The sequence below is a fragment of the Danio rerio genome, chromosome 6 (genome assembly GCF_052040795.2).
Source record: "Danio rerio strain M-AB ecotype USA chromosome 6, GRCz13ab, whole genome shotgun sequence".
Lineage (NCBI taxonomy): Eukaryota > Metazoa > Chordata > Actinopteri > Cypriniformes > Danionidae > Danio > Danio rerio.
The window spans coordinates 43,539,521-43,555,045 of record NC_141026.1 but is presented as its reverse complement, the minus strand read 5'-3'; the positions used below and the strand labels follow the sequence as shown (position 1 = coordinate 43,555,045).

General features: G+C 38.0%; 1 protein-coding gene across 50 annotated transcripts in view; it reads right to left on the bottom strand.

Annotated features, from left to right (window-relative positions):
• Window positions 1-15,525, bottom strand: part of cadpsb (Ca2+-dependent activator protein for secretion b) — a 194,551-nt gene that overhangs the window by 62,498 nt on the left and 116,528 nt on the right. For all 50 annotated transcript variants that reach the window (XR_015494002.1, XR_015494003.1, XR_015493994.1 and 47 more), the window contains 3 exons: window positions 8,245-8,356; window positions 1,031-1,170; window positions 79-145 (listed from right to left, as the gene is read on the bottom strand). Coding sequence is in view for 23 of the 50 variants with exons in the window: in XM_087257765.1 (XP_087113891.1) it covers window positions 79-145; window positions 1,031-1,170; window positions 8,245-8,356 (319 nt within the window). In the remaining 27 variants the exon portion in view is untranslated. The remainder of the gene's footprint in view (window positions 1-78; window positions 146-1,030; window positions 1,171-8,244; window positions 8,357-15,525) is intronic.

The window sequence follows — 15,525 nt, the reverse complement described above, 5'->3', positions numbered from 1 at the left end:
AGAATTAGAACATCAAAAAAAACTGGACTATATTCAATATTTTCTTCCCGCATAGAATAAATGTATCAAAAGATATACCTGGACCAGGACAAAGAAGCGCTTCTTCCAGCGTTTCCAGACATTTTTGCCAACAGCCCATAAATACCTGAAAGAATATCATGAGTTTTATCTGTATTTTACTTAAACTCATTCACTGGAATTCAAATCTGGAGAGAGTAATTCTTTTTTCTTTTAAAAATGTTCCACTGTTATTCAGTGAAACAAATATGGAAAATATACTATATATATTCTGACTTGTACTTGTGAAAAAATAAATAAAAGAATGAGTGCTAACATTAAATTAGATAATATTTTACAAGAAAATAAACTTGGTTAAGTGGGAGAAATGTAGCGTTTTGACAGACAGTGGCAAACCCTAAACATTTTTTTTATTAAAAAGTGATGTATCTGATGAAAACTTTGGCTTATTAACTACTTATTCCCTGTGTGACATTTTAATGGATGTCTTCTGAAAATCAAAAATACATGATTCTTTAAAAAATAAAAAAATAAAAATAAATAACAGGACGAAATGATTCCTGTTACATTCAAATATGTCTGTAAATTACAGTATGTTTTCAACAATCAATATTTTTTTGCTCAGACAAAAATACAGTTAAATTGGATACAATTTAGAGCTGTATTATACTTTGACCAACATTAGATGATACTGTTTTATGCCTTTTATGTTTATGATTTCAGACCAAATCAAAGTGAACATGTCTGCAACTCTCTCTAGATTACTCCAAATGTTTTCACCTCATGCAAAATGTCTGTTCAAGTTGATTTATTTGAGGCAAATTCTGTGTACTTGTGGAAAACACATCACACATTCTGCATCATTGCATAAATTCGCACCGTTTGCATTAACTTTGTATGTTATCTATTCATGGAAATATTTAAATTCACATTTGGTGAGAACCCAGCATTAGAAAGTATCATCTATGTAAAGTAAAGACACTCATCCTTCTACCCAAAATAAATCCCTTACCCACAAGCCTTCATGTTCTGAGGCTTGTCCATGCGAACAGCGAGTTTGATCTTCAGATCTTGATCAGGACAGGCCTTGGTTACAGTCATCTTGTGGAGCTCTGCCTGCTTTGGACTGTTTGGAGTCGGGTGAAGAACCACCTTATCATTCAACATGAAAGAATCATGATTATTAATCCATCCAATCACAATTCATCAAACCATAATCAGCAACCACTAATTCAGAGGCAAAACTTTCATCATTAAAAGAAAAACGGCACACCCAAATTTAGGACTCTTTATTTAATTAACCAAATGTCTTCCCACTAGGAATGGGCAATGTGGATTAATATATCATTTTTTTTTGTTTTTATTGTGATAACATTATTAATTATGAAATTCATAATTCTCTACTGAGCGACAAGTCGTATTCAGGATCATATAAAATACACATGCAGATGTGCTAAAGCACGTTGGAAATAAACTTTGCAGGACCGTGGGTGCAAAACCCATGAAAAAAAAGTGATCACACATTGTGATGTCATTTATTTCATTCATACTGCACACTAGAGGGCACCCTCACACATAAACTCCACATATAGGTACTGAAAAAAAGGCATCAGCTATGGCTGCTGGTGAGCAAAGAGGATCAAGATGATAGAAACTGATCAATGGATCAAACATGAACACAAACTCTAGTCAAAATCTGGATTATTCTGTTCTTCAAACCATCCTGGGTATTTTATAAGCATAAAGTACATGTCTAAAGTAATGCAAACTGACTTAGCCTTTATAACTGCATTGAATAACATAGTATGAATTCATTTAACCCAGGCTCATTTTGAAAACTTACCGCTACATACATTTATGGAGAGCGCCAAATACATGCCAGGAGCTACGTTTCAATTTTTAATTTTTATTTTTTTACAGTTTTTGTTTTCGCAAATTCACCAGAGGCCAGGCCACAGGCCACAGGAAGCTTTTTTAAATCTCAAATGTTAACTCGCAAGTGTCATTCGCGCCTTCTGTTCTTGCTTAAATCCACCAGAGGCCGCTGTCAACTAACTGACTGAATGACTGACCAATCTACTGACCTACCCTCCTCCCTCCCTAAACCCAACCAATAGTGTTTTCAAAAGCACCGATTGAGCCACCCACCCACTTCCCTAAACTGAACCGACAGTTTAAAAAACAAAAAAAAAAAAAAGCCTTCGCCTGATTTTTACCACGTTTTCATATTTTACCACATTCTCACCCTGTTGTTTGTTTTATTTCTTGGCTTCTGTTTTTGTCTTACCCACATAAGGGTTCTGTTTTTGTCTTACCCACCCTCTCTGCTTCTCAAGTCCACTGACGTATATGGTGTGCTAACTGGACAAACTGGTAACAGAAGTAAAGCCGTCCATATGGAGGTAAGCGGTCAGCTGGAAAGCGTGAAAAGGAATGCTGTCATACCGCCCTATAGCATTTATTTTAACCAAGAAATGCAATCATTTATACTTCTGGCTACATAATTCGCACTCTTCAGAAATGTATATAATGCTATGGTTTTAGAATGACCCTGTGTTGGAATTCTTCCTCATTCTGTGATATGAAAGCACGTTTGGTCAGAAAATCTCAGTGATTTTAATTGCTCGACTGATTTTATGAAAGGAAATTTAAAGTCCAAATTTGTTGGAACATAAACACAAAACTGTACTGCACACACGTAATAAATCATAGGTGTTATTATTATTACATTAAGTTGGCCTTTTTATTGTAGGCAGAATATTTGCAAGCAATAATCTAAGATATCCACAGATTCCTGCAGATTATTTATAATTGGCTGCATCCGAAACTGCCTACAACTCAGTAGGCAGTGCATTTGAATTTAAATGTTCTACTCGACCTTGCCTTGCCTTGTCTTACTCGACCTTTAGAAAAGTATGTTCTATACATACTCGTATGAATATGAGCAGTATGAATAGAACTCCGATTTACTACATCCACCATTTAGTCATAATCACGTGACCTACCCGCGTCAGTTGCATTGCTTTACTCCCATTCATTAATTCTCTCGCAGGGCATCACGTGATAGCGCAGCGTGCATCGGATGCACTATTCAGAATCTCGCTGGAAGTAGTAGGACATCCCTTAAACTGGACATACTACTTGGCTTGCATACTGTTTTTAGCGTACTCTTTAGAAGCGGTCCCCAACCTTTTTCTAACTGCGGACCGGTCAACGCTTGACAATTTTACTGCCGACCGGAAGGTAGAAATAATAATAATAATAAATGTGAGTCCACTGTGTACTCATGTGGAACTTTATTAGCACATTGCTCCAACATTATGCTATTATAACATTAGGACGTAATAACTTTATTAACACATTGCTCCAACAATATAACATATTATAACATCAAAAACTGTCCATAACGCTAAATCAATGATTGCCGGAAAGAGCGCGTGCACGTCTGGTACATGCTGACCTGACCTGTACATCTCGACATGCAAAACTGTTTCTGCTATGACTTTAACCCAGAACACCGGCAGAGTTGTTGTCTCGAACACTGTTTTAAGGCTGCCGTCATTTGCAATCTCCAACAGTTGGTCTTCTTCTTGCACGGACATGCTGGATTCAGCTGGTTTGTTAACAAATGGGTCACTTTTCCATTCCTTGGCCGTTTGTGGGTCCTTTAAGGTTGGGAAGTAGCGTTCAAACTCCTTTAACAGCGAAGACTGGTGATCGTGCACCAGCTTGGTGAGTGAGGGCGCAGGCTCAGTCTCACACAAAATCCCCACTAATGTTTGAAACATGTCCAATATGCCTCCGTTCACGCGCCGTCCCCACAAATCCAGTTTGGCTTTAAATTCAGCTACTTTATCTGCCAACTTAAGGATAATTAATTCTTGTGCGGCCCGGTACTGATTGATCCAAGAACCGGTACCGTTCCGCGGCTCTGGGGTTGGGGACCACTGCTCTATAGTATGGAAGTATTCAATTTTGGACGTAGTCACAGTGTTTTCTTAACCATGTTCCATGAGGACCCCTAACACTGCATGTTTTGGATCTCTCCTTAGTCTGTTACATCCATTGCAGGTTTTTCAGTCTCTGCTATTGGGTTAATGATCTAAATAAGGTGTGTTTGGTTAAGGAGACATGGAAAATGTGCAGAGCTGGTGGTCATTCAGGAACATGGTTAAGAAACACTGATTTAGCACATCATTGAGTCTACTTACTTATGTAATTATGTGTAAATATATTGATCTGCAGATTCTGTCTAGCTCTGGATATCATCCCTATATCCCTCCACACACATGACCTTCCTTCAGGACACATAACATTTTTCAACCATCCCTTTAACATACAGTACATAACATACAGTAATCCTAAAGGCAGTGTCTGCCCTAGAACCATTTTCACACATGATACATTGGGTAAAGGGATAAACAGGTTGTGTGGTTGTGAGTCTGGGTGTGAGCTGATAATGACACATTACTTTGCCAGTCAGCATTTTATTTCCACTGAAACTCTCAACGTTCAATTAATTTTGGCTCATGCCTCTGTGTACTGAGAGTTGGACTGTGCGGTTCTTCTCTTGGCACCTTATCAGAGAAGAGCCAGTTTCTTTCGTATTCTCCCGTGTGCTTCTTCATTCTCTCTCTGATAAGTTGGCATCATCTATTTCTTAGCTAGATTTAAAGGCTTAGAGATGCCTGCCTACCTCAGTCTGGAAGAAGACTCAGGCACGTTTTTGTATTGTACAGCACACATGAGGCAGTCAAGGTCATCTTAACATGTTAACAAAACATGTTAACAATGTCCCGATTGAAGGAGCTTGCAATCCTTAAATGTACGTTAAATGTTTTTAAATTCCATTTCACAGGATTTGCAATTCAAATTTGAATATAAAGATTAGAATTAAGATGGAAAGATATTTTAATAATCTCATACACCTGGTTTAATACAGTAGTTATTATTCATGTGTAATAGGACTGTAATTATTAGATCAAATATACAGTAAAAAAACAGTATGAGTTGTGAAATGTTATGTCAAGATTTTACAATATTACAATTCATTTGTCACCAAAAAAAAAAAAAAAAAGCCTATAATAAAGGGTCATAAAACCCCCCTCATTCAGTTGAAGTCTACCTCAGAAATTTTTTTTAAATGCTCTGAGATGTGGTGTGGAGTGCTGTGAGATGAGAGGAATGGGCTTGGCCGGCAGAGCAGGGGAGAAAGAGGGGAGCAAAGCCAACATCTGTTTGTTGGCGCACAAAATCAGACTAAAAAATCAGACATAAAACATGAGGACACCCATTATTTTATAGTTTACCTAGTTCAATGCAAAGACATAAACATTAATTAATTGAATGCCCTGCTACATATATGATAGGTTATTCTTAATTTCATATAACCACAATTTGTAACATTATTACAAAGATTATATATAGATTATAAATTATTTAAACACTATAAATGAGGACTTTTCTCCTCCTGAATCCCCGGATCTGAAAGGAGACGCAGTGGATAGTCGTGTAGCATGTCTCTTGCCATGTCTTTTTCAACTATTAACCCTACCGATTTTAAACATAGGCAAACATGGCAGCACGAATATAGGCAATGTGTCTGAATGGTAACAAACTCAACTGATAAAAAACAAAGTCTGCCATTCTCCAATTCTCGTACAGCTTTCCTGACAAAAATGCTTGCTTCACACAAACAGCTTGGCTGTATCGGCCTTGACAGCATTGTGGGGTAAGCCATGCAACAAACCCCATGGATCAAGAAAACAAACACATACAACCCTTCGTGAATGGCTAAATACTGTGTGCCGTGAGTGGATGCGGTCTCACAGCTTGGCAGGTCTGTTTGGAAAGCACATGCTTTCATCATAAATAAAAGTCTTCCCATAGGATATGAAAGCATTATAGAAAATTATGAGAAACTGACAAGTCATCACTGGACAGGCAGACGAGTGTTACATCACCGATTTTGATCCCACCCTAATAATGATTTTAAACCCAGAAGATGATATTAGCTGACAAAATCTCAAAATTATTCAGGTTTATTCACAATTAAAGAGGTGCTAACGTTGTCTTAACTGATGCTCAAAACACACAAAAGCACACAGTAGCCCAGAATGCGATCATTTACTCAACTGATGTTACATTTAGTAAATTCAGATGTTTATACTTATTTTGTATATTAATAATCTTTGACAAATACATTTAGGGCTGTTTTATGGCATAATTGATCATCAGACATACTGTATGTATAAACCAAGCAACGTTGCGCTCTCCCTCGTGAAGCTAAAGCCTGGTTTATACTTCTGCGTCAAGTGACCGGCGTAACCCTCGGCGCATGCAACGCGCGTAGCTGTGCATTTATACTTCTGCGCGCTGTCTCTGTTGGTCTGCATTAACACTTCCGAAACACTAGTTGGCAGTGAGGTGTAAATGTTCCTCTGTTTTGAGTTTCTTCACTGTTGTTTTGCTTTTCCTGAACACTTCCGGGATGTACAAGTGGCTCAAACTCGCTCATTTTGAGGCAGGAACCGGTGGACTTGCAACAACTTTAACTATGAGGTAAACACAAAACAAAGCTTTCCATCAGGAGCTCCTTCACGAGACTCCACACTTGTAAACAATCGCTCCATTGGGCTCGCGTCCAGCTCGCGCCATTCGCGCGGCTCTAGGTCCTGCCCAGACTCGTCAGCGCTACCAAGCCGACCAATCAAAGAGCTTGTGCTACGCATCGTTGCGACGTGTAGTTACAATTTTTGAGAGGTGCACGTCAGCGACGCCGATAGCCACGGCGAAGGGCTATGCGTCAGCGCCGTAGCATACGCCGGCGTTTGAAGCAGAAGTATAAATCAGCCTTAGCACGGAAGAAACTGAAATTGCAATTCATCGACTCGCCTTTAGGGGCTTGCTCTGGCTCCAGTAAATCCACATGGTAACTGACTGCAATGCTAAATTGCCAATATTACAGCTGTTAAAAACGTGTTTACAGCCTGGTACAAAAGACTTTGGTGCATGCCTGTATGGCTAATATTTTCCTTCATGACTACCATGGGGGTGGGAGGGGGGGGGGGGGGGGATTTTCATGACTCATTTGTTTCATTTATATTAAGTCTGCAAAATAAAGGGCTCGCTGTCACATTACCTTAGCCGCTGAACTCTAGAGTATTTTTAACAGCTATCATGCTGTGCACTTAATTGTGCTCACAAACCATTCAAGTGGCCTCCATTTCCCAGGTAAGTCAAATTCTTACATCATTTTATCTATAAATGTATTTGTTTCATTTAAGATTAATTATAAATGATAAATAAATTCATTTAAAACTTTAATGCAGCTAAAGAACAATCATCTGAAACTTTTATTTTACTTTTACTTTTATCTTAAAAGCATTTGTTAACGCAGACTATATTTTAAGTATTTGGAAGTAAATCACCTTTTCCTCATGTAGAAAAACGTTATACGAACAATGCTTAGAGGCTCAATGTATTACAACATTGTTTTTAAAAGACCAAACACAATAAATTGATTTATTATAAAACCAAGCACATGTGGTCAAAACATAAAAAAAATCGTAGGTAATGCAGTTTTAAAAGTTTTTCCCAAAGAGAAACTCATCTAAGCAAAATGCTAGCAAGATTCTCTAGCTCTGCTCATGCCCTGCCTCTCTAGCTTATCCGGGGTTGGCTTGATGACACACAAACAAAATGCTGACAGTTGGACATGCCAACTTGTAGCTTTATTTGCACTCTATGGTATATAATTATATATTAGTATAGAATTTATCTGTAACCACAATTTGAACCTTTGCGGGTCTGTATAGCAAAATTATCTATTTTGATTGCTGTGTTTAATTATTATGGCATAATTAATACAATTAGTCAAAAATAATGATGATTTGTTGAATCACTTAATTAAAAAACAACAACAAATTACAGATTCTATCAGAATGCTATCAATTTTTATCTCTGATGAGTAGATAAAGGATTATCTGCAAATAAGGTGGTTCAACTTTTGGTTTCTTTACAAGGATTTTCAAGACTGAAGTTTCTCTTTTTGCCACAGGCATCAATCAGCGGGAGACTGAGGCAAAAAGCAGAATTACAAAGTAAAACATCACTTCTACAGCTACACCGTAATGACCTCACACAATCATCAATCACCAAAGGAAAAAAATGCAACAGAACGAAACATGTTGGAAGAAAAGTCAGAAAGAAAAGAGTGAGTGTTACCCGGCCGAGCTCCTTGTCCTCCAGGGCCAGAACGCCTGTGCTCTCTGTGAAAAGCTTCACCTTGACTGCAGGCAGAGGATGTGTGGTGGTGAAGTCTCCTTGAGTTCCCCAGCTGAGAAAAAACACACACACACAGTGGTAAAAACACTGATCATAGGCTTCTATCTATTTTCTACACTCATTTTAAGGGTTAGATTCCAATCTTTTAGTCTGTGCTATTTTCACTTGATGGATGAATAAAACTTATAACACAGCAGATATTATTTGCAGCACACTTTAAAGGTAAAAAGTACAAAGTTTTAGATGTTAGTTTTAGTCTGTTGGTAAATGTGCACCAAAACGATCAAAAAATTGCGTTTAGAAAATTTAAAAGTGATATAAACATCCAAAGTTTGCAATTTGTCAACTCTGCTTAAATGGATCAACAATTTTTTACGGCACCTCATACTTCAGTTTCTGATCAAATCTTGACCAATCAAATGCTCTCTAGTATCAGACATGTCCCGCCCTCTTCAAGACGTTTCTCATTTGCTTTTCATTTGATGCACTTGATACCAATCTCATTGGCAGAGCTGTGATAATAACTAAATACTATTGGCTGTTGATATGAAACAATGCTTACTAGCTCTTTATTGAAGCATAATAGTCCTTGACAAGCCTTAAAGCCTAGCTCAAAAATGTTTTTGTTTTTGGTGACCAATTAATATGTGCACGTTAATCTGCTTAAAAAAGTAGTATTTTGTTAATCTTCAATCATTCATTCATTCATTTATTTATTTTCCTTTGGCTTAGTCCAGTGGTGCCCAAACTCTGTCCTGGAGAGGGCTGGTGTCCTGCAAATTTAAGTTCCAACCCTAATCAGACACACTTGAGCTAGCTAACCAAGCTCTTATTAGGCTTTCTAGAAACATCTATGCAGGTGTGTTGAGGCAAGAAGGAGCTAGATTTTAGCACAACACACCTGCATAGATGAGAAACGTCTTGAGGAGGGCAGATTATAATTTGTAAGGTGGTCATCATAAGGTGAATTGATAAAAACTAAATTGTCCGTAGTGTTTGTGTGTGAATGATAGAGTGTATTTCCCAGTACTGGGTTGCAGCTGGAAGGGCATCCGCTGTGTAACATGGCAGTAACATGTATGGATAACATGGCAGTTCATTCTGCTGTGGTGACCCCTGATGGATAAAGGGACTATAAGCCAGGGGTGCCCAAACTCAGTCCTGCAGGGCCGGTGTCAATCCATACTTCATAATGTGCATTAACAAAGGGTGATGAACTCCCAGCATTTGTTTGCTATATGCTTGCAGAAATCTGTCATGAAAACAAATTATGATAGACATCGCTTCAAAAGAAAAAAAAATTATTATTAAAACTCGCAATTTAAATGTTTGTACCACAACAGTTGTTTTGCAATACTGGTAAAACAATTATATTTCAAAATTTTTCTGGATTTTTAGAAAATTTTAATTAAAGATATTAAGCATTTTAGTGCTTGTACCTTGCCTTATTTTGACATGTCATGGGGACATATAATGTAAAAGTATATGAGATATTCAAACGAATCAATATCAAATTGAACTGGACATCTTGATATCGATGGTTCCTTCAAGAAATGGACCTTTCTAATGCACTATAGTAACTTGTGTATAGTGAAAAATAATTCTGTCGATAATTATCTTGCATTTAACAATAAAAAAGAAGTGGTTGTTTTCAGAGCTGTTCACTGGAAGCTCTCTAATTGATTCTTCTATGGCATCTCTACAAAACCCATTTAAAAAATTTTATTTTCAAAACTGGAACTGTATAAAAATCAAACACATTTGAAAACAATATCAAATCTGAGTGAATTGCAATACCAAAAACTAAAAGTACAACCTCCACTTTCTTTGAGATGCAAACGTGTGACTTACTCCAGGTGCCATAGATCTCCTTGACAGTCGGCCGCTCTTTATTACTTTATCACTGCGTAACTGCTCTGCACAGAGATGTCTCGCAGCCCTTGTTTTTCATTGTATTACTTTGATCAGCGAGGAAAAACAATCTCCGCAGTGCTATTCGGCTCCACGGCAGGGCTGATGAAATCGTTCGCTAACAAATCATTTGATAAGGTCGTAAAAATCTAATACTGAATGTCAAGAGCACGAGAGACGGACCAGTGGGTAAAGTGCATCATCTGACGTTTTTTTCCACATCACGCATTCAGCCGAGGATATTCTCTGGTGATTACTGCTACTAGATTCTCCCACACAGCAGACAAGTCTGACATTTGAAAAAATAAATAAATAAACGAATAACCTAAAGAATATTTCAAGAGTTCACATTCGCAGTCCACTATTATTTACTGTTTCTGTACCTATTCATTATTGCAGTGTAGTGACGTTGAGCGGATTTGAGGAAAAGTGCTCTCTCTGCAATTTATATTTATATATATATTTTTTACTTTAAAATGTTTTTATTAAAAAGAAGTGGATTTATAGACCATCTGATTGATCTACAGTTTAATCACATTTTGATTAGCACAAATTCTGAGATTTCTTTATATGCTCCCACTGAGCCAAATAACGAGAAAGAACCAAATCACCTACCACAGCTATGCTGATGACACTCAGATCTACTTAGCCTTACTGCCTAATGACTTCAGCCCCATTGACACCCTCTGCCAATGCATTGATGAAATGAACAGTTGGATGTGCCAAAACTTTCTTCAGTTAAACAAAGAGAAAACTGAAGTCATAGCATTTGGGAACAGAGATGAGGTTCTCAAGGTGAATGCATACCTTGGCTCTAAGGGTCAAACAACAAAAAATAAGGTCAAGAAACTTGTTGTTATTCTGAAGTCAGATATGTGTTTCAGTCATGTCAAAGCAATAAGTAAATCATCATTTTGTCATGTCAAAAACATGCATTAGATGCTTTGTTTCCATGGAGGACTTAGAGAAACTTGTGCATGCTTTTATCAGCAGCAGGGTGGATTACTGTAATGGCCTCCTCACTGGCCTTCCCAAAAAGACAGTCAGACAGTAGTTGCAGCTCATCAGAACGCTGCTGCCAGGATTCTGCCGAGAACCAGAAAATCAGAGCACATCACATCTGTCCTCAGGTATTTTCACTGGCTCCCAGTTACATTAAGAATAGATTTTAAAGTATTATTGCTTGTCTATAAATCACTAAATGGCCTAGGACCTCAAAACATTACAGATATGCTCACTGAATACAAACTTAACATATCACTCAGATCTTTAGGATCATATAAACTAGAAATTCCAAGAGTTCAGTCAAAGCAGGGTGAATCCGCCTTTTGTTATCACGCTCCTCACTGCGGGAATCAACTTCCAGAAATGATCAGATGTGCTCCAACATTAGGCACAGTCAAATCAAGACTGAAATCACATCTGTTTAGCTGTTCCTTTACTGAATGAGCACTGTGCTACGTCCAACAAATCACACTATTATGTCTGTCTGTCTTTTCTTTTTCATTCTTTTATTCTACCTGTTTTAACATATTTACCCAATTCACCTATAGCACATGTCTTTGGAACGTGGGAGAAACCAAAGCACCCAGAGGAAACCCACACAAACGGGAAACTACACACATGCCAACTGGCCCAGCCGGGACTCAAACCAGTCCCCTTTTTGCTGTCAGGCGACCGTGCCGCCCAATAGTTATTAGTTTTCTTAAATTTAAGTTGTGGTTGTAAAAGCTGCACATTGTGTTTAGCTCTCTATAGTGTATACCTGAAGTGTAATTATTTATGATGTTTGCTCTTCACAAAATAACAATTTATGGTTATTTCAATAATCTTACAACTCAATATTAAGTAACAGAAGTAATATACTATATCTGACAAATTACTTAAAGAGCCCATATCATGGGTTTTTGAAAATTCCCCTCCATGTAGTGTGTAACACAGCTCTAAGTGAAGTGAAGTATCCAGCTAAGGCTTAAATCTGTAAGAGTACAGTGTTTAAAACTGTTGATTCATCTATAAAAGAGTCGACTCATAGTGCTTCAAACGAGTCGCCTTGATACCGAATCATTAGGTGTTTCGCCATGACGTACGAACGAAACCAAGTTATTCACGTGCACGCGCAAACCCGGGAGATTTCAAACCTGAGGCCCCGCCCTCTGACGCAGAAACCCAGTCACACACACCCACAAACACACGCACACAAGCATGCCGGTCGATTGAAGTCACACTGCAGATGGATATTAACGAGGGTCTACCCAAAGTTGAAACATCAGCATTATGACCAAGCAGTTGGAAACTACTGGAAACTTCTGGAAGCTACATGCTACACAGAATACTTCATCTGCGTTTGTTAAAGGAAGGATCAGTAAAGAGTAACTTACTGATGGACGTCAGGATGGGTTTCTTCCATTTCTCAAGTGTAAGTACGTGCGATTAAAGTTGTTGCCTCGTTGACTCTAGCTTGCAAATGTATTTAGTTGTGATTTGTTACTTGTAACCGCGTGTACTGTATCAGGTTAACTGGCTATATTCTCTTATCGCGTGCAAAGTCACGTTAAAAACGCGACGCATGCTGTTTGTTTACGGAGCTCCGTGGTAGAGGTCTGCATTCCCGCGGCTGTTCCCACGCCAGATTTCTGCGGCGCGGGAATAAATTTCCGAATAAATCGCGGGAGCGGTCGGTAACGGGTTTAATTTGGGACGGGAGCGGGCTGTCTAGCAATATCACGGATATTGCTATGCGAATGAGAAAGATGTGTCTGCTTGGTGCTTGTGTGTATGTGTGTTAGTGCGCACGCACGCGTATGAGAGAGAGAGAGCTTTGTGTGCTTGGTGCTGTGTGTGTGTTTATACAGACAGCTTGGCTGGGATAATTAGGTAAAAATAAATGCAGATTATAAGACCATGAAAGTGTTTTTTGACCTTGCATGCATATTAGACTGTTGTTGGAGACCCTTACAACCAAGATATGACCCTATTTCATGTATAATATGGGCTCTTTAAAATGATCTAAAACCTAATATTATTTGATTCAGAAACAGACTTCTTTATTTTAACCTATTCCTTAAATTTGTGTAAGATATGTAAGGTCTATTTTGGCGTGCTTCACTCCCTACAGATCTCTGACTGGTGGAAGTTTCTGTACAGCATCATGGGTAATATAGTTTTTTCAACAAAAATCCTACCATTTATTTATTAACATGTCTGTCTTTAAAAGCTGATCCGTTATTTTTAAAAATGATTTTCCATATAGACTTTATTGCACTTTATTGCAAATGTATTCCTCAGAGCATATTATATTATATATTCTGTGAACATCTAAAACATGGGTCTTGAACTCAATTCCTGGAGGGCCACAGTTTGCAGCTTTGCTTTAGCCCTAATCAAACACAGCCAACTAATCAAGGTGTTCAAGACTATAGAGAGTATTAAGCAGGTGTGATTTGGAGATGGTTGGAGCCAAAATCTGCAAAGCTGTGGATCTCCAGGAATGGAGTTTAAGTCCACTGATCTAAAACTTGAACTGCTTGTGAAACTAACTTAACACAATTATTATTTTTTTATTAAATTTTTATTTATAATTCTTCATCCTATTTTATTGAATTTTTTGTGGAAACAGCGCTTTCTCTGCATCATTAAAGAAACCACCCATTGACAGACCTACTATTCCCTCCTTTATGGCCACTAATCCATATGCATGTAGAGTGAAGCCACCATAAAGGAGGAATATAATAACTCATGCCAGTACCTGAAAGAGACTGCACAGTAGCAGACCTCAGCGAGAGTGAGAAATCAAAGATATGAGTCAGTAAAGGATATCTATTGATGTTATTAATAATAAATATACACAATTTCAGAACAATATGATGCAATTGTATAGAAATGAACACCTATGAAAACACACACACGCACAGAGGATGAGAGGTAGAGTTGGCCTAGTAAAATGAGAACACGTGACATGATCTGCTGCCTGGAAACAGACAGCATGTTTCAGAGGCAGCAGTCAAATGAGACAGAAAGAAAAACAGAGAGAGAAAAAGAGGGCAAAAAAGGGAAAGCTAGAGGAAGAGGGAAAAAAAAACTGCTATGTGTGTGGTGGGAAGTGTGATTTTTCACATTGAACAGTGTCATATGCAGATTGAGCGACGGGAGAGCACATTCATCACGCTTGCTTGAAGACCACCAGGGGGCGATAAACGTCATAATCTCAAGAAGAAAAAAAAACCCATTAGCAACTCCCATGTTTTATTTGCAACAAACATGAGATTTGTATGGGAGTAATTTGCATTAGGAATATGAGCCTGAGGCCGATTTTGTGGCCAAATGTTTACCGTGATATTTTTCTAAGTGCCTACAAGGAATATTAAATACTTTATAACACTTTAGAAAGACAACAATAATGATTTGCACCTGCGGATCATTTCCACATGCTGTCAGTGTTGTAGCAGCACCAGATTTCCTAAATAATTACCATAGTTAATTGTGCAATTTGTCCAAATATTTGATGCAATTTTACTTCCTCCAGATTGTAACACTGCAAACTGAACATTTCTTGCATCTTTTATTTACTTTCTGTTGCTTCAAACCCATAATTGTTCATATTTGAATTAGCTGGGTCAGTTGGCATTTCTGTGTGGAGTTTGCATGTTCTCCCCGTGTTTGCGTGGGTTTTCTGTGGGTGCTCTGGTTTCCCCAACAGTCTAAAGACTTGTGCTATAGGTGAACTGAATTAACTAAATTGGCCATAGTGTATGAGTGTGTGTGTGTGTGTGTGTGTGTGTGTGTGTGTGTGTGTGTGTGCGTGCGTGTGCGTGTGTGTGTGAATGAGTGTGTATGGGTAATTCCCAGTACTGGATTGCGGCTGGAAGGGCATCTGCTGCGTAAAACATATGCTGAAATAGTTGGTGGTTAATTCTGCTGTGGCGACCTCTGAAAACGAGACTAAGCCAAAGAAAATGAATGAATGAATCACAAACAAAGATATTTTAATTAAATCTCAGAGATTTCTGTCCCATCCTTGAATTTTACGGAAATCGCTCATCTTTGATTTAAATATAGACCTCAAAACATATTTCTAGAATGTGAAAATTGATCAAAACAATGCTGAATTTAGCACTTGGTTGATGTGTATTATGGATTATTGGTTATTGACTGGAGTCTTAAATTACTGAATTTAGTTCCTGGTTATGTCTATTGCTGTGTCCCAATTCTGACCAAAATAGTATTTGCAAGTAGAATTAGTTTGTCCTAAATCATAGTAAGTTGAAATGAGTATTCCAAAATTACCCGGAGGTCTACTACTTTTAGTAG